This window comes from Phyllopteryx taeniolatus, chromosome 2 (genome assembly GCF_024500385.1).
Source record: "Phyllopteryx taeniolatus isolate TA_2022b chromosome 2, UOR_Ptae_1.2, whole genome shotgun sequence".
NCBI classification, from domain to species: Eukaryota; Metazoa; Chordata; class Actinopteri; order Syngnathiformes; family Syngnathidae; genus Phyllopteryx; species Phyllopteryx taeniolatus.
The window spans coordinates 34,926,094-34,953,363 of record NC_084503.1 but is presented as its reverse complement, the minus strand read 5'-3'; the positions used below and the strand labels follow the sequence as shown (position 1 = coordinate 34,953,363).

The 27,270-nt window shown below is 41.1% G+C and overlaps 1 protein-coding gene across 2 annotated transcripts in view; it reads left to right on the top strand.

Moving 5' to 3' along the window:
* Positions 1-27,270, top strand: part of galnt2 (UDP-N-acetyl-alpha-D-galactosamine:polypeptide N-acetylgalactosaminyltransferase 2) — a 90,992-nt gene that overhangs the window by 49,237 nt on the left and 14,485 nt on the right. For both annotated transcript variants that reach the window (XM_061765915.1, XM_061765913.1), the window contains exons 3-11: positions 11,960-12,113; positions 15,750-15,848; positions 15,942-16,009; positions 16,905-16,970; positions 17,110-17,231; positions 21,913-22,000; positions 24,414-24,501; positions 24,617-24,720; positions 25,309-25,435. In XM_061765915.1, coding sequence (XP_061621899.1) covers positions 11,960-12,113; positions 15,750-15,848; positions 15,942-16,009; positions 16,905-16,970; positions 17,110-17,231; positions 21,913-22,000; positions 24,414-24,501; positions 24,617-24,720; positions 25,309-25,435 — 916 coding nt within the window. The remainder of the gene's footprint in view (positions 1-11,959; positions 12,114-15,749; positions 15,849-15,941; positions 16,010-16,904; positions 16,971-17,109; positions 17,232-21,912; positions 22,001-24,413; positions 24,502-24,616; positions 24,721-25,308; positions 25,436-27,270) is intronic.

Here is a 27,270-nt window from a genome sequence, read left to right as displayed (position 1 = left end):
GGTCTAATTATTAGTAGACTTGTATGGATCACAGTGCTAATGCTACAGATAACATTTAAGCGTAGCAATCACAACAGAAAATGTTATGTCTTATATAGATTCTAGTGGCTCTGCATAATCATATGCCAACTTATTCCACTATTTTTCTCATTTCCAAATATTATCACACACACCTCAGTCTGCAGATAACCTCCCCATGGGGACATTACTACCTCCTGCAATTTTCTCATTCATCTTGTCCAGACATCGTTTTTAAAGAATTGTTTTTACTACAATCTAAAAAGTTCACCAGTGTAACATGTTGTACAGTATGTGCAGGCATCCAGGAAGTGTCATGTTGTCTTTAAAAGAATCCTAGAGTGACATTTCTTTGACTCAAACTGAGGATAGCCAGCTGGCTTTGTTTCAAGCACAGTGTGGGCCCTCAGGTTACATCATGAAGGTCATGGGGGGGTCCTAAATTTGCCAATGTACCTAAAAGTTTCAGCCGTTAGATAACAGTCCTCTCCCCAAGATAATTTGCTGCCAATATGTCCATACTAATAGAATATATACACTATGAATGAATATAACAATTAAAAAAACAAAACCACTCACTTTTAAAAGTCCCTCCACAATATTCCCAACAGAGGCTGTAGCGCATAAATTCAGCAACTTGACTGGCACGTAGCCGTATTTTCTTTAGTAGTAAAATCAGGCTACAAGGGGGGGGGGGGGGGGGGGTCTGCTTTATCTATCTACATCCAGTCGTTGGGGGTTGTAGTTGTTGTTTTACCAAAGAAACTGCAAGACAGATGCATTCCAGCTGTGTCTAGAAAGTATATGTACCTCCAAGTGTTTTCACAAAGCAAAGCATTTCCTGGTCTTTTAATGTGGTCAAATATTCAAAGGGTTCTTGATCAGTGTTACATGTTTCCCAGCCTCTTTGACCTTCATAAATTTTACCAACTAGAAACAGAAAAGACACTCCCATGCACTCGGCAGTGTGATGGTTTGAAATTACATTGCAACATGTCCACCAACCCAACTATGCATCTCCACCCACTGTTTCCAGAAACAACATCCGAATCCAAAAGCAGAGCAGATTAAAAAGCCATAGCTGAGCGACTTGTCATGCAGCTCTTGTCCGGAGCCTTGCTCGGAACCGTCGCCCCTCCCTCCCACAAAGTCCCTGTGACTCATGAAAAGCTGAAGTGCTTGCATCTGATTGATCCATGAGTGGAAATGGAGCCCAATTTGACTGCAGAAGTGGGGGGCATTTTAACTTTAGTTACTTTATTTATCACCGTGACAGTTCAGCATAACACTACCACTAATATTCCCCAAGATCTTTTAAGTACGAGAGGAAAAGTGGACAGAGGTGGAATAAAATGTGTTACAAAGTATAAGTCAAAAAATAATAATTGGAAAGCATAGAGCGCAATTAGCATGTGTAGGTGATCTTGGTGACCATTTACCACCCTTTTTAAAAATCAAAGGGTGAAACGTAATAGATTTTGAGTTCAAATAAATTACTTTAAATTGAAAATTTGAACAGCTTTCAAACAAATGGAGTCCCCTGCTGCTTTAAAAAAATGCATTCTGCCTTTTATCGACTCCACATGGATTTATTAAGTCACTAGCAATTGCCTTAAGCAAAGGACAAACAATTTTCTTAGTTTCTCAGTCAACCATCTCGACAAACAAACAACAAAAATAACTAATAATATGATTTTTCATGTTGCCGTTTTTTGTTTCACCGTAAATTTAGACAGTATTTTTAATTTTCAATTGTTGAACTGATATAGTCACACTTTTAGTAACCTAAAAGACATTGAAAAGACAAATTGAGCTCATCTTTTTCTGGGAGTGAATCTAAAGACACGTGTGCACAAAATGGTTTGCTGAGAGGGGGTGGATTGAGTGGGTTGGGGTTCCAATGGATTCCTTTGGAATAGTTACACAGGGGAGTCCTGTCTGCCATGCACCATCAGTATGACAACACCACAGCATTGTGGGATTTCCAGAAAATACCGCAGCCAACACAAACAGACAGTCAGAAGAGGCAAAGGGTGGAAAGAGCTCAGTGAGCAAGAGGCCACAGGAAAGAAGTGCAGACTGTTCAAACTGTCCATTATTCACCAGTGGAAAAAGTCCAAACATGCAAACCACAAGCCAGGTCCATAGGGGATGCCCTCGAAAAGATGGCCTCAGAGAGTTTTTTTCTTATTCATTTCACATGAATGCGAAATACGGTGGTAGAGGCTGTGGACATTTAATCAAGTAGCTCTGAAAGAGGCTCTGTAGAAGCAGTATATTAAGTACATTACAGTTCAGTACGCCATAATTCAGTTTAAAACGTTAAAACCTTATCTGGCTCGTGTTTGCACGAGGGTATGTAGTTGGGATGGTAACAAACAATGAACAAAGAGAAGGAACAGTTAATGTATTAATTTGGTGCCTTTTACCTTCAAGCTACTCAAGTTCCTTTTATAATTTCATGTATTCACATGTTGCCATGGACGGATGTTAAGTCATTCACACAATGAAGACACTGGCATCTTGCCATCTTACTCTTGATTAGGCTTTACACGATCAGAAAAACGATAATCGATCACCAATCCGATCACAAGATGCAGCAATGTATCCATCCATCCATCCATTTTCTGTATTGCTTATCCTCACAAGGGTTGCGGGCGTGCTGGAGCCCGTCCCAGCTCAAATTATTCTCTAGCATTCCTCTAGGGGGCATTCAAGGATTGGCCACTGTCAAATAAACATTACATGACAGAAATAATGGGTGCTAACTTACTGTAATTAAATTACTTTATTGCAATTAAATTACTTTAATAAATACTGTTAATGACATGCTTACTCTAACTTTCTCACTGTCCCAGCTATATGGACGGGTGTTGTCCAGAGTTCAAGTCCGTTTGACTTTTGTTTGTTTTTGGTTTTTTTCCCCTCCACGCTGCGTTGCTTGAACGCAGCTTGCTCCTCGTGTACATTCTTCAGGTGCTCGATTAAATTTGTTGTTAAAGCATTTAGATGACGTTCCCCACGACGTACTTCAGTTGTGCACAGACTGCAAATAACTGTTTGTCTGAGACGCAGCAAAATAGTCCCACACCGACGATGTGTTTTTTCACCGACAAGATTGAAAAAACTTTATTGGCCGTCAGATAGTTACAGTACTGCGCAACAAGACACGTGACAAGGCTTTTAGATTCATACGCGACGAAGATGCGGAGTTAAATGTCTTGTGCGGAGCCGATCGATGACGTCCCACAGGTGAACAGGCTAACTGGGAACAGGTGGGTGACATGATTGGGTATAAAAGGAGCTTCCCTGAATTGCTCAGTCATTCACAGGGAAAGAAAGGGGCGAGATTCACCTCTTTGTGAACAAGTGCGTGAGAAATAGTCGAACAGCTTAAGGACAATGTTCCTCAACGTACAATTGGAAGGAATTTAGGGATTTCATCATCTACGATCCATAATATCATCAAAAGGTGCAGAGAATCTGGAGAAATCACTGCATGTAAGCGGCAAGGCCGTAAACCACCATTGAATGCCCATGACCTTCGATCCCTCAGGCGGCACTGCACAAAAACCGACATCAATGTGTAAAGGATATCACCACATGGGCTCAGGAACACTATGGAAAACCATCCATCCATTTTCTTTTACCGCTTATCGTCACTAGGGTCGCGGTCTGCTGGACCCTATCCCAGCTATCTTCGGGCGGGATTTTAATCACAATGGAAACAAAGCTTCCTTCCGCCCTAGAATAAAAAAAATTATACTCTGCAGTCACCTTCGCCTTTTGTGTAGCTTTTAACAGTTAAGGCCTCTTTATACTCCCGCGCTTGCGCAGGGCGTCAACGCCCGCATTGCATCACGTGACCGACGCATAGTGCCACGCGGCCCCTCTGCGTCACTTGACGTGCACACGGGAAAAATTGTTCCTGCTCCTAGAATGCCGCGGCGATCATCTCTCGTGATTAGTCCGTTTTAGTCACATGCTGTGATGACGTACTCACCGTTCCTCTCGGTTCCACATACCACCTACGCCGCCGCCTTCTTGATCGATTTTGCAGCATAATTAAACGTATCACTGGTCATCAAGGTCCATTTGTTCTAGCAGACACTGTTCCACGGTCGCCATTGTTGTTGCTTTGTTCCTTGTTACGGAAATTAAAGTAAAAACGGCTACCGGAAATGGTCAAAAAATGCAGAGGAAACTCCACCCTGTGGCGTCCTAGCCAATACCAGCCGTAGCGACACCCCTGACCGGATAACTGCAGCACATTTTCAAAATACCACCCATGGTTTGCGCTCGGGTATAAAGGCAAACTGCGCACGGGATAGCCGCAGCGCGGTTGCCGCCCGCGCTAGTATGAAGAAGCCTTAAGGTTCAGTCATTGTATGTAGTGCCTCATTCTTGTCACAGTGCACACAGCTAATAGCAGCAACTGCCACTTGCCATATTGTGGTAACACAAACCCAAATATGGCACTGGACTTGCCCACTTTTGGTAACAGTTTAACTTTGGCGAAGGCCTGCAGTCAACTGAGTTCAATTCTAGTTTAATAATGGAAACGCATAAAATGTCATCAATGTGAATAATGGAGGGTATGCAGCACTTTGTGTTCTATTTTTCTTGGTATGTGACCAAGAAGTGCTCTCTATTGCAGTGTTTCCCAACCACTGTGTGGAGGCAGAACAGTGTGCCATTAAAGGTCATCAGGTGTGCCTACCTTTCAGGGGGGAAAAAAGAAAAAAGACCACCATCTTGCTTTACTTACCAAACATTACATCGTTCAAGTTGGTACTATACCTCATATATTATCATATACTGTTGCACGCCAACATCAACACAACACCTCCCCAAAACCATGTTCAATCGCAAATTGAATATGCCAAAGAAACCCCAGTAATTTATTGCTGTCATTGGTTAAAATGGTAGAATACGTTGCCAGGCACGAATCGTCTACATCAAAGTCTGCAGTCATTCCTACCCACCGACCAGTCATAAAGCGTTAAATAAATCACAAAAGTACACCACTGTGGTTACCAAACTTCCTTTTCAAAGGTCTCACAGCCATGATAAAACTCACTAACGGATGAGTTTAATAGGCGAATAGTTAATCTGCATGCACTTACCTTCATGGCTGACCAGTTCCTTCTGCACTGAAGCAATTACAACAATAAATATTTAACAAAACAGGCTTACTCAAATGTATGTAACGTAACTATTTTCAATCTAGACTTTGAATCTTGAGTTGAGAAAATGCCGCACTGCTCCCGCTGAGTTAGGGAAGGGGTGTAGTTTGACAACGCCTCTCAAGACAGTTGAGCATTCAAGAGAGTTAGATCTGTCCTCAAGCTATTTTGAATAATTTAATTTCATTAATAAGGCTTAAAAATATCAGTCGACATGTGGACAGACCAATAGTATTGATTAGTGAACAAATATGAAATTGGCTGTATTTGGACATACGAGGTTCTGCCCCACAGCAACGATATCTTTGTTCATCTGTCTGTGCCAGCAATGTATAGTGACCCGAAAAACAATTACATGCTCTTGGACAAGATGGAAGAAGGTACAATTAATTAATTACAATTAACACCTCTTGCTATTCATGCAACTAAATAATTAATGGCTACCTGCGAGTATATCAGCTTTAAGTTACTAAACGGGTCCAGATTTTGCACTTCAATTTGTGAGTAAATTGAGACAATATTATCATTACTTCAGTGTACTGTATATACTTTTTGAGACATTTTTGTTTGGTGATGTGCTGACCCAAACTGTACCTACCGCTTGGTGGAAACAGGAGATAAAAAAAAGACATCTATCCAGGTGGAGATAAAGATGGAAGAAACTGAAAATATTTGAGAAAAGAAAATAATTCATCTTTTGAAAAATTAATGACTGGCTGCCATGGAGCCGCGACCGATATCAACTAGGACATCACGCTGCCATGTCTCAAAGGCGTCGCTTTCTTCACAGGCTGATGATCACTGCGAGCTAATTAACATGCAAAACACATTCACACACTGTCAAGGCAGACGCATGCACGTTTCGGTTGTCACCTCTCATCCTCGTCAGGCTTCCCTTCTCTGTCTGTCTCTGTCTGTCATTGCATGCGCTCACCTCCGCTGACAGATAGTTATTATCTCATGCTGCCATACGCTTAACACAAGTCATTACCATTGCAATCGCATCCAACTAATTAACTGTGGTCTTGTTAGAGTGTGTCCCAGTGGTAATGATTAACTGGGAAATCAAGGGATTTTCTCTGTTTAGCAGTCTTGGTAACTAGGGCAACGTCCTTTTGATTGTTTGCAGGTTTCTCAGCTCACACTTTATTGGACAATGTTGTTGGTTTTTTTCCCATTTTATAAGTAGGAAATAGTTCACGGTAGCTCAGCAGCTTTCTTCCCAGACAGCTGTAAAGTGTACTTGCACCAACACTACTGCCTGCATTTTATACTCCAACTGACGTATAATCCCCATTCTAGCCAAGACACATTTGTATAGGTTCAGACTCTTTGAAGGCTTTAATGACTTCGGAAATGTGAAATTTATTGGACATGTGTTTGTCTACGAAGTGGGATTTAAAATTACTCTGACTTTAAAAGTCAGACATAGTTTTTTTTCCTTTACAAATAAACCTCAGAAAACTCAGAACTACTGTTTCCACTCTTGCTTCCATGTTATTGTTATATTAGGAGGAATAAAGTTGTTCTTCAAGCCATCAACTACAACCCCAATTCCAATGAAGTTGGGACGTTGTGTTAAACATAAATAAAAAGAGAATACAATGATTTGCAAATCATGTTCAACCTATATTTAATTGAATACACGACAAAGACAAGATATTTAATGTTCAAAAGGATAAACTTTATTGTTTTTAGCAAATAATCATTAACTTGGAATTTTATGGCTGCAACACGTTCCAAAAAAGCTGGGACAGGTGTCAAAAAAGACTAAGAAAGTTGAGGAATGCTCATCAAACACCTGTTTGGAACATCCCACAGGTGAACAGGCTAATTGGGAACAGGTGGGTGACATGATTGGGTATAAAAGGAGCTTCCCTGAATTGCTCAGTCATTCACAGGGAAAGATGGGGCGAGATTCACCTCTTTGTGAACAAGTGCGTGAGAAATAGTCGAACAGTTTAAGGACAATGTTCCTCAACGTACAATTGCAAGGAATTTAGGGATTTCATCATCTACGGTCCAAAATATCATCAAAAGGTTCAGAGAATCTGGAGAAATCGCTGCATGTAAGCGGCAAGGCCGTAAACCAACATTGAATGCCTGTGACCTTCGATCCATCAGGCGGCACTGCATCAAAAACCGACATCAATGTGTAAAGGATATCGCCACATGGGCTCAGGAACACAATAGAAAACCATCCACCCATCCATTTTATTTTACCGCTTATCCTCACTAGGGTCGCGGGCTGCTGGACCCTATCCCAGCTATCTTCAGGCTGGAGGTGGAGTACACCCTGAACCGGTCGCCAGCCAATTGCAGGGCACATAGAAACAAACAACCATTCCCGCTCACATTCACACCTAAGGGCAATTCAGAGTTTACAATCAACCTACCATGCATGTTTTTGGGATGTGAGAGGAAACTGGAGTGCTCGGAGAAAACCCATGCAGGCATGGGGAGAACATGCAAACTCCACACAGGCGGGGCCGGGATTTGAACCCCGGTCCTCAGAACTGTGACGCAGATGTGCTAACCAATCGCCCACCGTGCACTGTGTAAAGGGTATCACCACATGGGCTCAGGAACACTTCAGAAAACCAATGTCAGTAAATACAATTCGGCGCTACATTCGTAAGTGCTTCTTGAAACTCAACTATGCAAAGCAAAAGCCATTTAACAACAACACCCAGAAACGCCACCGGCTTCTCTAGGCCAGAGCTCATCTAAGATGGACTGATGCAAAGTGGAAAAGTGTTCTGTGGTCTTACAAGTCCACATTTCAAATTATTTTTGGAAATTGTGGATTTCGTGTCCTACGGGCCAAAGAGGAAAAGAACCATCTGGACTGTTATGGAGGCAAAGTTCAAAAGCCAGCATCTGTGATGGTATGGGGCTGTGTTAGTGCCAATGGCATGGGTAACTTACACATCTGTGAAGGCACCATTAATGCTGAAAGGTACATACAGGTTTTGGAGAAACACATGCTGCCATCCAAGCAACATCTTTTTCATGGACGCCCCTGCTTATTTCAGCAAGACAATGCCAAACCACATTCTGCACGTGTTACAACAGTGTGGCTTCGTAGTAAAAGAGCGCGGGTACTAGACTGGCCTGGTTGCAGTCCAGACCTGTCGCCCATTGAAAATGTGTGACGCATTACGAAGCGTAAAATACGACAACAGAGACTCCGGACTGTTGAACAGCTGAAGCTGTAAATCAAGCAAGAATGGGAAAGAATTCCACCTACAAAGCTTCAACAATTAGTGTCCTCAGTTCCCAAACGTTTATTGAATGTTGTTAAAAGAAAAGGTGATGTAACACAGTGGTAAACATGACCCTGTCCCAGCTTTTTTGGAACGTGTTGCAGCCATAAAATTCTAAGTTGATGATTATTTGCTAAAAATAAAGTTTATCAGTTTGAACGTTAAATATTGTGTCTTTGTAGTGTATTCAATTAGATATAGGTTGAACACGATTTGCAAATCATTGTATTCTGTTTTTATTTGTTTAACACAACGTCCCAACTTTAACTTTTTAGGGGCTGTACATCTAAAACAACCATATGGCTTTTTTACCTTATGTTAGGGCTTGACGAATATGGAAACAATTAATAATCACGATTATTTTGACTGACGTTGAAATCACGATTAGTAAACATGATTATTTAGATTATTTGTGCATTAATTTTCCTGTTCACAAAGCTGAATTCGTTGTGTGATGGTGCTTTAATTGAAATGTGGGTGCAATCTATGGCTCCAACTATACGTTTGGGGAAACCCTTGTTTTATTTCATCTTGTTGGTGATGTCTGCATGGGAACTGAATGTAAATTGGGGCCAGGAAAATAATTACATCCAACACTGCTGAAATTATTCAGCTTAGGGTTGGTTGCAAAATGTCACACATGTCTCCAGTCTCCCGCTAAAATGTTCCAGTGGGCACAAATCCCAAGGACAACAGAAGCTGGATGTGCACTCGGGTGGCTGGTGGCCCTCTTAGTGCGGTCTATTTGTAGTTTCAGTGTTCTACCACAAGTCCTGTCCCTGCAACTGAAAAACACCCCCACAGCATGATCCTGCCACCACCATGCTTCACTGTTGGGACTGTATTGGACAGTTGATGAGCAGTGCCTGGTTTTCTCCACACATACCGCTTAGAATTAAGGCCATAAAGTTCCACCTCGGTCTTATCAGACCAGAGAATCTTATTTCTCACCATCTTGGAGTCCTTTAGGTGTTTTTCTTTTTTTGTTTTGTTTTAAGCAAACTCCATGCAGGCTTTCATGTGCCTTGCACTGAGGAGAGGCTTCCTTCGGGCCACTCTGCCATAAAGTCCCAACTGGTGGAGGGCTACAGTGATGGTTGATTTTCTAGAACTTTCTCCCATCTCCCGACTGCATCTCTGGAGCTGAGCCACAGTGATCTTTGGGTTCTTCTTTCCCTCTCTCACCAAGGCTCTTCTCCCCCGATTGCTCAGTTTGGCCGAACGGCCAGCTCTAGGAAGGGTTCTGGTCGTCTCAAACATCTTCCATTTAAGGATTATGGAGGCCGCTGTACTCTTAGGGAACCTTAAGTGCAGCTGAATTGTTTTTGTAACCTTAGCCAGATCTGTGCCTTGCAACAATTCTGTCTCTGAGCTCTTCAGGCAGTTCCTTTGACCTCATGATTCTCATTTGCTTATACAGACAGGTGTGGGGCTTTCCTAATCAAGTCCAATCAGAATAATCAAACACAGCTGGACTCGAATGAAGGTGTAGAACCATCTCAAGGATGATCAGAAGAAATGGACAGCACCCGAATTAAATACGAGTGTCACACCAAAGGGTCTGAATATTTCTGGCTGTGTGATATTTCAGTTTTTCTTTTTTAATCAATCTGCAAAAAAAAATATTTTTTTTCTGTCAATATGGGGTGCTGTGTGTACATTAATGAGGAAAAAAATAAATGATTTTAGCAAATGGCTGCAATATAATAAAGAGTGAAAAATTTAAGGGGGTCTGAATAGTTTCCGTACCCACTGTATCTACAAGGAAATACTCACCTCTTGACTGCGCCGCATCGTCGCGGCTTCAAGATTTAGTTCTCTTGCTGGCGGTTGAGGTCCCGATGACCGTAGGAAAAATCGTTGGCACCGCAGCTGATTTCAGCCTCTTCCTCTGTATCCAATGCTTTCAGCTAAGTCTTTCTTAAAACAGGCCAGTTCAAAGTGATCAGAACAGAGTTTGGAATGCTTGCTATGCACCCTTAGCTGACCACGCTTTTTCCCGTCGATTGAGTTTCCCTAACCACTGGTCACGTAATCCTTTTTCACTTGAAAAGCCAAAAAAAAGTCTTGCCACTGCCTGAACCATTTGTACAACGAAATGCCACACAATAAACCATCGTGCAATCGCTCAATCATGCGACAACAAATATACAAGGACGGGAACAACAGCATGAAACAATAGCACACAATGTCGAATGAACAGGCTGCTTGGCTCGTGTGACGTCACTGTGCCTGATAGAGCTGAAGAACGGAAGGTGCTGGATGCAAAAAGCAGAAGACGCATTCTGCATCATATTTATCGATTTAACTGCTGTATATCTGCTATATAATCACTTCGCAATGGCAGATTTGGTTTGTAAAGGGGTTCTAGAGTTATCAAGAAAAATTTTAACATCTTTGTCCTCTGATCTTTAAACCATACGGATTTTGAATGGAATCTCACTTAAAAATGTGAGTCAAGGCAGGTGAAAGAATTATTTTGGCAATATAGTCTATTGTTCAGAAATTTAAGATCCCACTGGACTGTAGCGAACGTCCCTTGAGATGGTCGCGGGAAAAAAACTGATGACAAATTGAAGAAACGGATAATACGAAAGGTAACAAATGAGCCCAAAACAACCTCCAAAGAAATTAAAGATGAAATCCAAAGTCAAGGTACATCAGTGTTCGATCGCACCATCAGTCATTGTTTGAAGCAAAGTGGGCTTCATGGGAGATGACCAAGGAAGACACCACTGTTGAAAATAAATCATAAAAAAGCGAGACTCGAACTTGCCTAACTCCATGTTGACAAGCCACAAAGCTTCTGGGAGAATGTTCTATGGACAGACGAGACAAAAGTGGAACTTTTTGGCAAGGCACAGCTTGATGTTCACAGACACAAAAATGAAGCATATCAAGAAAAGAACACTGTCCCTACTATGAAACATGGAGGAGGCTCTGTTATGTTCTGGAGCAGCTTTGCTACATCTGGTACAGGTTGTGTCTTGAATCTGTGCAGGGTACAATGAAATCTCCAGACTAACAAGGTATTCTAGAGAGACAATATCTACAGTAAATACAGTACAATAAAGTTTATCCGTTTGAACATTAAATATCTTGTCTTTGTAGTGTATTCAATTAAATATAGGCTGAACATGATTTGCAAATCATTGTATTCTGTTTTTATTTATGTTTAACACAACGTCCCAACTTCATTGGAATTGGGATTTTAGTTGAGACTGAATCAACAATGCCTCTGCTGGTTGTTGCTTAGTCGTGTGCTCCATTTATTCTCCACTGTGTCAAGACATGTTTAATCAACAATAATTGTACACAATGGCCAGAATTCTCAACGATCAATCAACCAGTTACTATGCCCATACCTGTTTCTGAACAAAAAATATTAGCTGTAAACCAACATTGTAAATGGTCTTTGTAAAGTGCCAAGAAAGCAGAGCAGTTTGCCAATTTGCCTATTGCATAATGTTTGTGTCTGTCTGTGTTTAGGTAAGGTCCGTTGGCAGGACTTCGACCAGGATCTGTATGTTGGAGCAACAGTGGTTCGACCAGGTCAGGACCCATATGCCAGAAACAAGTTCAATCAGGTGGAGAGTGATAAGCTCCGTATGGACAGAGCTGTGCCCGATACCAGACATGACCAGTGCGTATTGTCACTGATGAATACACACAGACCTAATGTTTTGTTAAGCCACTGCATTTCACCTCTGAACACTTTTTGTGTGTAAGTACAGTGTGGAAGTCTTTGTGCATGTCTGTTTGACTAATTTGTTCTACAACGATAAGATCTGATGGAAACACCCTCTATTGTAATGGTTGGTCAAATGACATCAGGAAGTCGCAACAGAGCCCAGACACACTCTACAATGACCACTCCTTCCACCTGTGATCTCAAATGACAGGATACAAATATTATAGGGTGGACTCATTTAAATTGAATTTTTTTCATAAAGAACCGATTAACAACACCGGTTTTAGGCATTTTTCATATGGAGCATGTTTAGGACCACACTCTATAAATTTAAGTGAACCAAAGTTACATGTCAGCAGCACTTTGTCAACAACGGTAGAGAATATCATACATCCTTCTGTTTTCTGGACTTTTTCAGCTCGTCCATCCATTTTCTACTGCTTATCCTGTTCAGGGTCTCGGATGAGCTGGAGCCTTTCCTTAGCTGATTTTATACCCTGGATTGGTTTGCAGTCAATCCCATGGCACATATACAGTGAATATATAATGTTTCACACTGCTATTTTAAATGTTTCATAATCCCTTCCACCTTGTCTAAAGCACCATGTCTAACTCAAGAGATATTGCTCCAAAGCATGATACTTCCACCACCCTGCTTCACTGTAGGTACAGAATGTTTTTGTTTTGGTGATGAGCTGTGTAGTTTGTGCCATACATTGGTTTTGGAATTATGGCCAAAAGGTCCAACCTTGCTTTCATCGGGCCATATCAAAATCTAATTTGGAAAAATGTGTTACAATTCAGTGACACCAAGGTTGAACTTTTTGGTCATAATTCCAAAAGGTATGTTTGGCACAAACTCAACATTTCTCGTCACCAAAAGAACACCATACCTACAGTGATGGTGGTGGCAGCAACATGCATTGGGGCTTCATTTCTCCAGCTGTAACTGGGGGCTTAGACAAGGTGGAAATAATTGTGAACTGCTCCATGAACCAGTCAGTGTTAGCACAACATTTTTAGGTTTCTGCTAGAAAGCACAGACAAATCAGGAAAAGTCAGGAAAAGCCTTACTAGAACATATTAACTTTATTTTGGGTTAGTCAGTGGCACTTGAAATGGGAGCAGGTGTGTGCTGACTCATTTAACATGTTTGGATGTGATTGGTTCATTCTTAACAGCCAAATCCCTATTATAAGGGGGTGTGCAAACGTGTGCAACCACATTATTTCAGTTGTTTATTTTTACTGCCTCTTTCAAAAGGATTACGACAAAAGGCTGAAATATGTGCCAGCAGGAATTGAATTTAAATGTTATATTTGAATTTGAATCTAAACTTGAACAATTGCATTAAAAAACTGATTTTGTATTGTTTAATTTGAAACCATTTCAAAACAAAATCTGTATAGTATAATTTGAAATTGAATTTATTAGTTTGCAACTGAAGTCCAATAAATTTAAAAGTGAAGGTAAGATTATTTTATCCGCAATGAGAATTCAAATGATATATTTTCACATTCAGTTTGATCATTTTAGATTCAGTTCGACACATTCAATTTCAAATTAGCTGTAACAGACATCGGTGGACTGTAGGAATAGCAATCAATTGACGATGCACAGATCTCCTCTTCGGCCAATCTGCGCCTTCATTTTTGAGCACGTGACATAGGGACCCTCCGGAAAGTCAAATCTTCTAACCAGCTACAGTACTTTAACCTTTATACCACCTTTCCTTAACCTTTGTGGAATGCATCATTAAGGTCAGAAAGAGATATGCCTTAGGCTTTACTGACACCAAGGGGTAGAAACAGCACTCAGCACATACCGATATAGACAGCATTGTTTCAAATGAATTTAGGGGTTTAAAAAAATGAATTGTTATTCAGGTGTAGAAATTTAAATATAAATTATTAAATTCAGTTCCTGCTGGCACATATTTCAGCCCATTAAAACATTTGTTCAATTGAGTTGTAAGGGTTATAGATCACCTTGACACAATTACTGCCATTGACGGCTTTAGAAGTCTTAGCATTCAAACAGGGATGTGTAGACTTTTTATATCCACTGTAGACAGACAACCATTCACGCTCACATTTACACCTGACAATGTGGAGTATTCAGCTAACCGAATAGCCATTTTGGGGGGATTGTAGGAGAAAACCGTAGTGACTGGAGAAAACCCACACAAGCATGAGGAGAACATGCAAATTCCACACAGAGGCTGACATTGTAACCCTTTTAAAAAAAAAATTAAAAAGGTAACCACATATACCACAATTTGTATGTACAGTATTAAATGGAGCATAAATCTTTTAGTGAGGAATTGACCACTACCAGTCATTATCGTTCGTAGGTCTTCTCTCTAAGTGCCATTGTCGTCTCAAATTAAACACACCTATGTACTTTCTTTGTTTCCTGGCCTTGCCTCAGTTTGCTCTAAAGACAGATGCCAGTTGTGCTTCTTACCTTTAAATACATAATTTTTTTCACATTCCTTCTGTTGTCGAATTGGAGACAAAACCCATTTGGTTGGATTGCTCTCCTTGAAGTCATCCCATTACAGCAACAGGATTAGCATCTGTTTTATTGCTTCTCTGCCTTGCCATCCCATTGTGCTTCATTTGTTAACATTTTCCTAGTGATGCTGATCTTGCTTTTATAGCCCATTAGACACACAGACTATGTGCTTTCTGTTTGCTGCCAACACTCCCACTATTTATCAGTGATTTTATTTTTGCACTTTTAGTCCGGCTACACAAACACACACCGTGAAGAGTGTTTTCAGAGTGACAGCGGGCATGCCTCACTGATGCACTGACCTAACGTGGCCAACTAAAGCCATTAGGCTCCTATAAAAGCTCAGATGTGTCTCCTATTGATTTTGCAGTGATTTGTCAGTTTGCCTAGCGTGCCGGCGCTCTTGACTGTGAGAGGGTAAAAAGAGGATGCCAGGGTCTCCCCAGGCCAGAGATTCGTTTATATTTTCAACACACAATCACAAGACGTTATAGGTTTCTTATAAATGACTCATACCTAAATTGTATTTTCTGCCTGTATGGTGATTGAGGGGATGTTAATTTTAGATTTAGTAACATATTGACTCGTTTGAAGCCAATGATGCTGCGACACAGATGGAAAAGGCACAAGGGATCACACACACACGCACACACAAAATCCATTTACGGCACCTTCGCTTTCAATACTGTTCACCCACATCAAACGCTGTCTGGTGTGTATGGCAGATTTTAAATTGGATGTTTGTAGTGGTAGAGTCAGACGTAGTGAGAGGTGTTTGCTAATGAGGTCATGGTCCTCTATTTTTTCTGTCTTGTCGCTACTCCTCAGTGTCTCATGTTCCTGACTGCAATTCAGATGTGTCTCTGGTGAAACCCAGTCAATTCCAGCTGCAGTAGAGCATAACTGTTGTCCATTCACCTTTGTTTTAAGGCGCACTGAACTCTATTAGTTTTGTCCAACGACACATTTCCCCTTTGTTATTACTTTAAAGGAAAGGGGAATGTTTGCATCCATGTATTTGTCACATTGTATGTACTGCGTGTGTGTGTGTGTGTGTGTGTGTGTGTGTAGTTGCAGACATAAGCAATGGAAGTCAGACCTGCCAGCTTCGAGCGTGGTCATCACCTTCCACAATGAAGCACGCTCTGCTCTGCTGCGCACCATTGTCAGGTACAAAAATGCTTTTTGTTAGCGTTCCATGTAAACAAATGTATTGACATCTAAATGTTTTATTTAGTCATTCCCACTTTCTTCTTGCTTCAGCGTCTTGAAGAAAAGTCCAGCTCACTTGGTCAAAGAGATCATCTTGGTTGATGACTACAGTGATAATCGTGAGTATTGCTTACAAGCACAAGGCACACAAAAAATGGGCATAACAATATTAATTGATTAATTGATTCTGGGTGTACAAATGGAATTCATTACCATGATAACTAGGGCTGGAGTTATGGATTATCTATTTGATGAGGCAGAGTCTTAAAAAAAAAAAAAAAAAAAAAAAAAAAGCAAGCTCAAACTGCAAAGTACACAAACATGGTAAAGGTTTTCGCTTGTGGAAGCAGCAATTCAAAACAACACTTTTCTATGAGTGTACACTGTGTGCCGCTTATCAGAAGCTAACAATAATGGCTAACACTAATCTGCGCTAACACTGGAGCACCACTTACTTTTTGGCTTTGACACGCGGTTGGACTCCGGCCATCGCTTGAAACTGGTAGATCTTCTCCCCAGCCTAGCTGGTAAGTAATGGGTGGAGAAACTTGGTGTGCTCACAGATGCATTTTATTATTATTATTTTTACCATTTGTTTCCAAGCAACTAAAAAGTCAAATTTGTCCTCTCTAATGATGAGCTTTGTTGAACATGTGGAAACATTGTCTTTTCTGGTGTCGTGTTCCACTGGTGTGCACTACTTGGCTGCAACTTGCAGAAACACTAATGAGTTAGTATCACCTAACTCAACTAGAACAACATGACCTCAGCTATGGGAAGTTGCGCTACATCCATGCAAACCTCTCAGTACGACACTGGCATTGAAACTAGTATAGAACATTAAGAGCTTCTCCCATCCCATTGACACAAATATTTAAAAGATTTAATAATTGAAAAATTGCTTAATTTTCCCCATAACTGCTATATGATTCTTGCCAAATGCCCATCCTGACACAAAAACACAAGTACTCTGATTCCAGTGTGTGAAAGAACTTTTTTGTGGATTTGTTGCAGCAGAGGATGGAGCGCTGCTGGGCAAGATCGAGAAAGTCCGCGTGCTGCGAAACGACCGAAGAGAAGGTATTAAAAGAAGAGAAGAACATTTTCATTTTTTAATCTCAGGACAAACCTCTGGTTGCTGTTCTTGCTTTGATATCTACGGCTCGGGATGGAGACGTTCTGTTGTGCATGAGGTTTCTGTAACCAAAGCTTCTTTTAGGACTGATGCGCTCGAGGGTTCGTGGTGCAGATGCTGCCACGGCGCCCGTCCTCACCTTCTTAGACTCCCACTGTGAATGTAATGACCACTGGCTTGAGCCGCTCCTGGAGAGAGTAGCTGAGGTGCGTGTGTACAAACTCACTCATCAACCATTATTTGCACATGCCTTGTAGTCCTGTGTTCAACAGGAAGTCCACACTGAAACACTGAAACTGGGTGGTTAGTCTTTGAAGAACTTGGGAGAGTCCTTGTTTAAGTACCCTTGAGTAAAGATACTGCGCTCCCAATTACTCCTCATACTGTGTCATTGATGTGTAAATGAGATATTTACTGCATTTAAAAACTTCAGCTGGGCCAATCAGGGAGGCCATTTGAAAACCCGATAAAAAACCCCAAAATATAGAAATGACCATCGGGTCTTATTGCGCGTGTGTATTTTTTATTAACGTTTCCACTGTATCTATGATCAAAAGACTCTTTCATTTGGTACATCTCCACTTCAAGGTTGGTAGGTTGGTTGGTTTCTTTTTTTAATTTGGTGTTTGCAACAGAACTTAAGATCTAATTTTGGATGTAGTTATGACATTTGTTTCATTGTTATTCAAAAGCCTCTTAAGAGATTCATTTGAGATGACCTTGTAATGATTGTTTTTGTAAACATCTTGGAACATGAACATATTCAGTATCATTAACAACAAAGGATGACTAGTGGGATACTTGTGTGTGGTTAGCTACAGCCATGCATTTCTTTTTTTTTGATAACTAAAACTTATTGAGTAATATTTCACCCCTCTCCTTCTGGTACCCAAATATTAGAAACTGAGCTCAGTATGATGCAGTAATGTTCTTCTTACTGTTCTCAATGCAAACCTAAACCCAAATAATAACAGCATTAAATGAATAACTCCATGGTAGTGTTCATCAAAACTAAACATTATAGTTTTTTTGTTTATTCCCACCGCACACTGAGTGACGCGAAACTTGAATCGCAGGTGAAGTGTCTCAATGTCACAGATGTAACTGAATTACATGAATGGAGTCAATGAATGGGGCTGTCATTGCCAATAGCCTGTGAACTAGCTATATTGTCTCTTCTTCTCGCCCTTTTCCTCTCTTTGTATATTATAGTACAGCTACACCTGCCAGGGAAATCCGCCCTTTCCTTGACCTTTGTGCCATGTTCTTTGTTGTTCAATAAAATATGTGGCACCTAAAAAGTTTTCAGATCAGAACACCGTAGGATCACAGTTTTTTCGTTGCAGCAAGTTGGTATGTGTGGGAGGGACAGTCGCCAGATATGCACGTGGAGTTGTTAGTCACCAACTGTAATTTGATTGCGACGGTCCAGTTCCTTCTCATTTGGCCGTGTCGCTCGGTGTGCAGCAGGCCTAAACATGAAGACAATAATGTTCAGTTTTGATTAACACTATCAGGGAGGTATTCATTTCGCAATTTTCGCAGTTGTCGTTTAATATAGCTCTATTATTGTGTGTATTGACTGTGTAGAATGTCTGTACATAAATGCTCTATTTTAAGAGTAGAAACTGAATTTAGCCTTGAGAGACTAAAATGATTGTTTTTCATTTATATTCTATTAAGACTGTTAAGACATTTGCAAGTGGTGTTTAAGACATTTCTTGTCTTCTTGGGTGTCTTCTTGGGTGAATCCTATCTTTTGGCCTACTTTCAGACAGCTGTCTTCACTTTTAAGAAAAATACACTATCGTTGCCACCAAACGCCCTCAAAATGTCACTTACACACTGGAATAATTTCAGGGTGAAAGTTTTTTTTTTCTCGCTGCCTTTCAGTATTTTAAAAATACGCAGCATCACACTGCTGCTAATTGCTTCGTCATGTAGCATGTCCTTATTTATTTCGGCAGAAAGTTTATCTATCCTTTTTCACACAAAGATGTCCGATGTCCAGCCTGCATCCATGGAGCCATCTGTCTGGCACTCAGCGTCGTGTTGGTCATGTGTCTTCAATATTATTTGCGCTCTCATATTCTGTACAACAGGAAACGGCTTCAGAAATTTTTTGATGTCAAGATTAAAGTGTTGTATTTGCTGATTTAATATATCATAATAGTTGGTTTGTAGTGTAGTGCAAGTTATTTTATGTAGGAAATGTTTTCAAATGAGCTTAAAAACAAAAACGTTACAAAAATATAAATGAACTCAGCTTCATTACAAATTAATTGTATATTTGAAGGGAGAGCATTAAGAATAGACATCACAAAAATTTTCCTTATAGAAATAAATCATCAGAAGTGAATTCTCATGATTTAACAATGTTGGGAAATATTTAGCTGTATTAGATTAGACCCGGCGGCACGGTGGACGACTGGTTAGAGCGTCTGCCTCACAGTTCTGAGGGCCGGGGTTCAATCCCCGGCCCCGCCTGTGTGGAGTTTGCATGTTCTCCCCGTGCCTGCGTGGACTTTCTCCGTGCACTCCGGTTTTCTCCCACATCCCAAAAACATGCATGGTAGGTTCATGCAACTCTAAATTGCCCGTAGGTTTGAATGTGAGTGCGAATGGTTCTTTGTTTGTATGTGCCCTGCGATTGGCTGGCAACCAGTTCAGGGTGTACCCCGCCTCCTGCCCGATGATAGCTGGGATAGGCTCCAGCACGCCCGCGACCCTAGTGAGGAGAAGCGGCTCAGAAAATGGATGGATGGATGGATAGATTAGACCCGGTTTTGTCTTCCAAGTTGGAAAGCAATGGAGGCTATTTTAAAGGAATTTTCTACCCATGAGTTTACTGATTGGCTTTATTTACTTTAGTTTGACCGAATTTCTATAATCACTTTATTAATTGGTGTGATTTATTTATCAATTTTAGATGGCAGACCATATTGAGGAAATTTGATTTTCCATATAGATATCAATTGTTTTAACAATTTAACATGAAACATTACGTAACAAATTGCGTTCCAGCAGCTTATACTGTTTGTTTTAAGATTACAAATGAGTTGCAATTGAAAGAACTGCGCCTCTGTTTGATGCAAGAAAGCATTTTTCTTGATTGATTCAAGACATGATGAATAAACTCAATTCCACACAAAATGATTTCCTATCGTACTTATTTCACTCTCTGCCCACTTGTGTAACCATTTTTTTTAGCTGGAATGTGCATTTATGTAGGGTGTGGACTGGTGAGAAAAAGATTCCTTAAATTCATCCCTTTTACCCAATAAACATAGACTTAGTACAATTCCAATGAAGTTGGGACGTTGTGTTAAACATAAATAAAAACAGAATACAATGATTTGCAAATCATGTTCAACCTAAACTTCATTGAATACACTACAAAGACAAGATATTTAACGTTCAAACTGATAAACTTGTTGTTTTTAGCAAATAATCATTAACTAAGAAATTTATGGGTGCGACACATTCCAAAAAAGCTGGGACAGGGTCATGTTTACCTCTGTGTTACATCACCTTTTCTTTTAACAGCATTCAATAAACGTTTGGGAACTGAGGACACTAATTGTTGAAGCTTTGTAGGTGGAATTCTTTCCCATTCTTGCTTGATGTACAGCCTCACCTGTTCAACAGTCCGGGGTTTCCATTGTCGTATTTTACGCTTCATAATGCGCCACACATTTTCAATGGGAGAAAGGTCTGGACTGCAGGCATGGCAGTCTAGTACCGCACTCTTTTACTACGAAGCCACGCTGTTGTAACACGTGCAGAATGTGGTTTGGCATTGTCTTGCTGAAATAAGCAGGGGCTTCCATGAAAAAGACGTTGCTTGGATGGCAGCATATGTTTCTCCAAAACCTGTATGTACCTTTCAGCATTAATGGTGCCTTCACAGATGTGTAAGTTACCCATGCCATTGGCACTAACACAGCCCCATACCATCACAGACTCGTCGGACCACAGAACACTTTTCCACTTTGCATCAGTCCATCTTAGATGAGCTCGGGCTCAGAGAAGCCGGGGGTGTTTCTGGGTGTTGTTGATAAATGGCTTTTGCTTTGCATAGTAGAGTTTTAAGTTGTTCTGACGGATGTAGCGCCAAACTGTATTTACTGACATTGGTTTTCTGAAGTGTTTCTGAGGCCATGTGGTGATATCCTTTACACATTAATGTCGGTTTTTGATGCAGTGCCGCCTGAGGGATCGAAGGTCATGGGCATTCAAGGTTGGTTTTCGGCCTTGCCGCTTACATGCAGTGATTTCTCCAGATTCTCTGAACTTTTTGAAGATATTATGGACCGTAGATGATGAAATCCCTAAATTCCTTGCAATTTTACGTTGAGGAACATTGTCCTTAAACTGTTCAACTATTTTCTCACGCACTTGTTCACAAAGAGGTGAATCTCGCCCCATCTTTCCCTGTGAATGACTGAGCAATTCAGGGAAGCTCCTTTTATACCCAATCATGGCACCCACCTGTTAGCCTGTTCACCTGTGGGATGTTCCAAACAGGTGTTTGATGAGCATTCCTCAACTTTCTCAGTCTTTTTTGCCACCTGTCCCAGCTTCTTTGGAACGTGTTGCAGCCATAAAATTCTAAGTTAATGATTATTTCCTAAAAACAATAAAGTTTGGAAGTTTGAGCATTAAATATCTTGTCTTTGCAGTGTATTCAATTAAATATAGGTTAAACATGATTTGCAAATCATTGTATTCTGTTTTTATTTATGTTTAACACAACGTCCCAACTTCTTTGGAATTGGGTTTGTATGTACAACTTGTGTATTAATGATTGCTGAATCCGTCGTAGTCTTTGCTGTATGAATGCTACCATCCATCTGGACAGAAAGTTTCCTGTCTCCCTTTTTCCAGGATAAGACCAGAGTGGTTTCTCCCATAATTGATGTCATTAACATGGACAACTTCCAGTATGTAGGAGCTTCGGCTGATCTCAAAGGAGGTACAGTGCACGATTAGAGAGGGGCGAGTGAGCGTGACCTCAACGAGGCAGCATGCGATGCTTTCGATGTAAAGTGTACTTTCCGGTAGGGATGCACGATAACTACTTTTTTTCCACCAATACCAATAACTTGCTGCTTCTCCAAGCCGATACTCATAACTGATATAATTATTTATTTATTTTTCAATGGCCTGTGTGGAGTTTGCATGTTCTCCCCGTGCCTGCATGGGTTTTCTCCGGGCACTCCGGTTTCCTCCCACATCCCAAAAACATGCATGGTAGGTTTATTGAAGACTCCAAATTGGCCGAAGGTGTGAATGTGAGTGTGAATGGTTGTTTGTTTATATGTGCCCTGCAATTGGCTGGTAAGCAGTTCAGGGTGTAACCCGCCTCCTGCCCGATGATAGCTGGAATAGCCTGCAACACTCCCGCAACCCTTGTGAGGATAAGGGGCTCAGAAAATGGATGGATAGATATCAAGGGCCTTCAACAATTTCCAGGCCAGGGACCCCCAAACTGATGGAAAGCTGGAGCACGGACCCCCGGCTTATATACAGTAGATTGTATATTATCCTATTTTATATCAAACTGGTCATATAATAGAATGCCTTTTTATTTATATCAAATATAATTTACATTAAAATAGTATTATGCTAATGTAATATTTATCATACGTAAACAACATACTATGTAATGTAATATGAGAATAAAACATTGCCTTTTTATTGTCACTATGCACAAGTACAATGAAATTGAGATGAGATGCAATGTGTAAGTGTACTTATTGTACATTCAATACTATCGTATTGATAACTCAGTGAACTTTTTTTTTTTCTCAAACTTGAATAATACACAGATTCATATATTCATGGTTTTTCTTTATTTTAAACAATACAAGAACGGGTGATCATTCATGTTAATGTTTATTTAAATATGAATTTAAATGTGAATTTGTGGCTGGCGAAGAGTGCCAAGGGAAGTGTTGGTGCTGCTCGAGCAAGCTGGCAGATGCGCGTGGTGGATTTGTGCTCCCACATTTCCCTGCCGCACAAAGAAGGGCCTTTGCGTGTTTTAATGTAAATTTCATTTGTAGATTTTCAAATTAATTGTCCAGTGAGCTGAAGTTGTAAAGGAAGATGCATAAGAGCAGCATTTGCAGGGGTTAGCTGTTGTGACCTTAGCTGTTGTCGGCTTGAGATGCTAAGCTAGCCCGCTGCTTCGTAGGCCACTGGGTCTTACAGCGAGCGTCATTGTTACGAACTCAAAGTCACTGGATGGTCGTAATTTTACCAACTGCTGGTGATCATAAGATAATTTACTGTAGATATTGACTATTTTAGGCGGCACGGTGGCCGACTGGTTCGAGCGTCTGCCTCACAGTTCTGAGGTGCAATCCCCGGTCCCGTCTGTGTGGAGTTTGCATGTTCTCCCCGTGCCTGCGTGGGTTTTCTCCGGGTACTCCGGTTTCCTCCCAAATCCCAAAAACATGCATGGTAGGTTAATTTACAACTTTAAATTGCCCATAGGTGTGAATGTGAGTGCAAATGGTTGTTTGTTTATATGTGCCCTGCGATTGGCTGGGAACCAGTTTAGGGTGTACCCCGCCTCCTGCCCGATGATAGCTGGGATAGGCTCCAGCACGCCCGCGACCCTAGTGAGGAGAAGCGGCTCAGAAAATGGATGGATGGATATTGACTATTTTTGGTGGCGTAGGCGAAGAATTCTGGTCATGAAATCCATGACTGTGCAATGCAACAGGCTGGCGAGTGGCGACCGGTGCAGAGCCGGATGATATTGGTATGATACGGTTCTTCTAATCGGTCCAGTTTTTCTGTTATCGGACCAATGAGTGTGATGCCATTTTTCCGCAATATCGAGCCGATAGTTATCAGTCCGATAGTTTTCGTGCATCCCTATCCTCCGGCATTTTCAGCAGCTGCTGTACAAAATTGTGTTGTACAAAAACTCTATAGTGTTGTTCGGGACACACTTCTTTCAAATGTTTCTGTTGACTAATCAAACCTAAGAACTGAAATGCTGTGCTTTCTCATTAAAACATTATGACCAAATAATGTACAGTGGTGCTAGAGATAAGTAAGCCGACTTGTGAGTTTTGTGAGATACGAGCCATCGTTTGGACGGTTTTGACTTGACTTGTGAGCATAAATTATGGTGGCAGTGAAATAAGTCAACTCCCTTCACAAGAAGTAGCAGTTTGGCAGATGGAGAACAATTCTTCAGAAAAGAGGCCTCAAGCTGTTTATTGCCACTCCCAGTTGAAGTTTACTGTCAAACTAAACTAAACAAAGAGAATTACATGTTGTGTATTTAAAGCAACCAAAATTAAACTTCAATCTCAAGGCACCACTGTACACTCAACCTACAACTTAAGTAATGCAAAATGCCTGTGCAGGTTTCGACTGGAATTTGGTGTTTAAATGGGATTACATGACCCTTGACCAGAGACGAGCAAGACAGAGCAACCCCATCGCCCCCATAAAGTAAGACACACACACACAACACAAAACAGCTCACCAACAAAACACTTACCTACTGTATGACATTGAATACAAACTACTAAGATTTCCTTTTTTCTCTGACCCACCCCCCACACAGGACTCCCATGATAGCAGGAGGTCTGTTTGTCATGGATAAGGAATACTTTGAGCTTTTGGGGAAATATGACATGATGATGGATGTTTGGGGAGGAGAAAACCTGGGTGAGTGCAGCTAATGCTAATGTCAATAATTATAGAGTATAAGTGCGGCATCAAGTCAACAGACTAATGACTCTTGTTAAAACCTTTTGTCTGGTTTATAGGACAGAGTTATTTTACAAATGCATTGCATACAATATGGGCAAAAGTATTGGTACATCTGTCCATTATCACTTACAGGAAGTGAAAACATCGTATGGGATTGGTCCCCGCCTTTGCAGCTGTAAAAGCTTCTACTCTTCTGGGGAAACTTTCTACTGTTTGGAGTTTGGCCTGGCTCACTCTCTGTGTTGTACAGTAGTTCATCCCAACACATAATGCCATAAAGTATTTCTCTCTCTTAATTTTGTTGAAATTAAATTGGGAATTTGTCTCCAGCACGCAGCTGTCAGACAGATGCATTCTCCTTTGATGGGATTTTTAATGACGCAAGATTGCCAATTCACACAGTTGTTTTATCACGTATTCAGATTAATAGAATGTTGGTGAGAGAACCTTACAGTGCCACCATGCTGAAGACATTTTTCAGGTGCTGTTAGCTCATGTAATAATCCAATGTTTGTTTTTGGGCCCACCTGTGTTGTGTTTCAGAGATCTCATTTCGTGTGTGGCAGTGTGGCGGAAGTCTGGAAATCATCCCGTGCAGCCGAGTCGGACATGTCTTCAGGAAACAACATCCCTATACCTTCCCTGGTGGCAGCGGCACTGTCTTTGCAAGGTGGCATGCACACACGCACACACACACACACACACACACACACACACACAAGACCTCAAACTACCAATTACGGCGTCTCGCTTTAATGACCTTCATTACGACTTTTTAGGCAGTCAACATCGTAGCGTTGGGGAGTGATTTCATTAGCCATCAATGTTTGGCTGCTGAAGACTAACATTCAATTCCACTCTTAATATCCAACAGTAACATATTCACACACCCTACATTAGTTAGTCATTAACATTTTCTCCTCTCATTAGATGAGTGCAATGAATTGTCCATGCGGTGCAGCGCCCCTTTGTTGCATACTTGAAGAAGTGCAAAGTGAGACATTTATTTGTTTGTTTTCCGTTCAGTGGGTCGGAAAATGTGGGACTACAAGTTTTAGTACCTGTCACCTGAGCCAGAGAACTGATTCTTACATTCTGTACTGTGAACTTCAACACCTCCAGGAGGCAATACGTGTTCCAGGATCTAATTGTCTACATTCCTACTTGTCATACATGTGTAAACATCATTTAACCACTGCATTAGTAAAAAAAACTTTCTCCCTAATCAAGTCTTTCTTAGTTCTCTGACAGTCTATCACAGTATCTGTCATGGGGACGGGGCTGCTGTTAACCAGGGACACCAGTATGTTCCCTCCCGGCCTATCTTGTTCTGAAAAGGCTCCCTTTGTCATTGTTTGTCAAGGCTTTCTAGAGGTGAAACACTTTGGAGCACATTTGTTGCCCTGGCAGAGTTGAATAAAGTTCCATTGGCCCTCCTCGGTGCGGCTCCAATGTTGGCGCCAGCGCGAAGGGGCACATGTATACCGCCACTCCAAAAATGTTTGATAATATTTGATTTAATAGTAAAAGATCCTGTGATTAATAGACACACTGCATAGTGTTCTCGCTCTCTCTCTCTCTCTCTCTCGCTCTCGCTCTCTGTCTGTCTGTCTTTCTGTCTCTGTCACCCTCAGTCACTCTCTCATTACACAAATTAAACAGGGCTTTAGAAGAGTTTTAGGAGGTGACTGTGAGATGCCAGGAAATACAATTCTTCCCATCACACAGCGGACCCCGTCCAAGTTGTGTTGGACCATATTACGTGCTGTCAGGTTGAGTTGCGTGCACTCCGTTTCACCAGGGCCGACTCGGTTTCTCATCGGCACCGTGACTGGCATGGAAAATGTTTTAACTATTTAAACATCTCGACGGGCATCCACAACAGTAAAGGCCTGTCACGTTTCCCCTTCCCGTTCCCCCGCATTGTCTCACGACCATCCCGATTTGTTGGCGTTTTCAGCGGTAACATATTGTGAACGTAGCTTCTTCTCTTCGTACCCAATGTTGAGAGTGCTGATTCTTTTGGAGTAAGTGTTGTAAAAAATCTATTTAAAAAAGTGCAAAAGGTATGCCAAGGTTCATTTTATGATCCTCGCTTATGAAATTCGCCGAAGATCCATGCAACAATTAACTTGTGTGACATCATCAATGCCGGGAATACATTGTTTGGAAAAAGTGTCTCAAAATGCCTAAGATAAAGCAAATAATTAATCCTTTGAGCCTCATTGAATTGAGTTTGCATGTTAAGCTGCTGTCTTGTATGGTGTCATGCATGATGGTGGATTGAATTCTGAAGTTTGGTCACTTAGGTTTGAATGCACTAGCTTGCAAATTGTCTCTCTTTTTTATCTTACTTTCTAACTCATTGGGGCTATCCTTGATGATGTTTCCAGCTGCTGCTGAACATCACTCGATGAGTCATGCAGCAGCACGACATGCCAAAAAAAAAGGTGAAAGCATTGGGGATGGTCATGAAAAATGGCAGAGTGTATGGTGTATATCAGT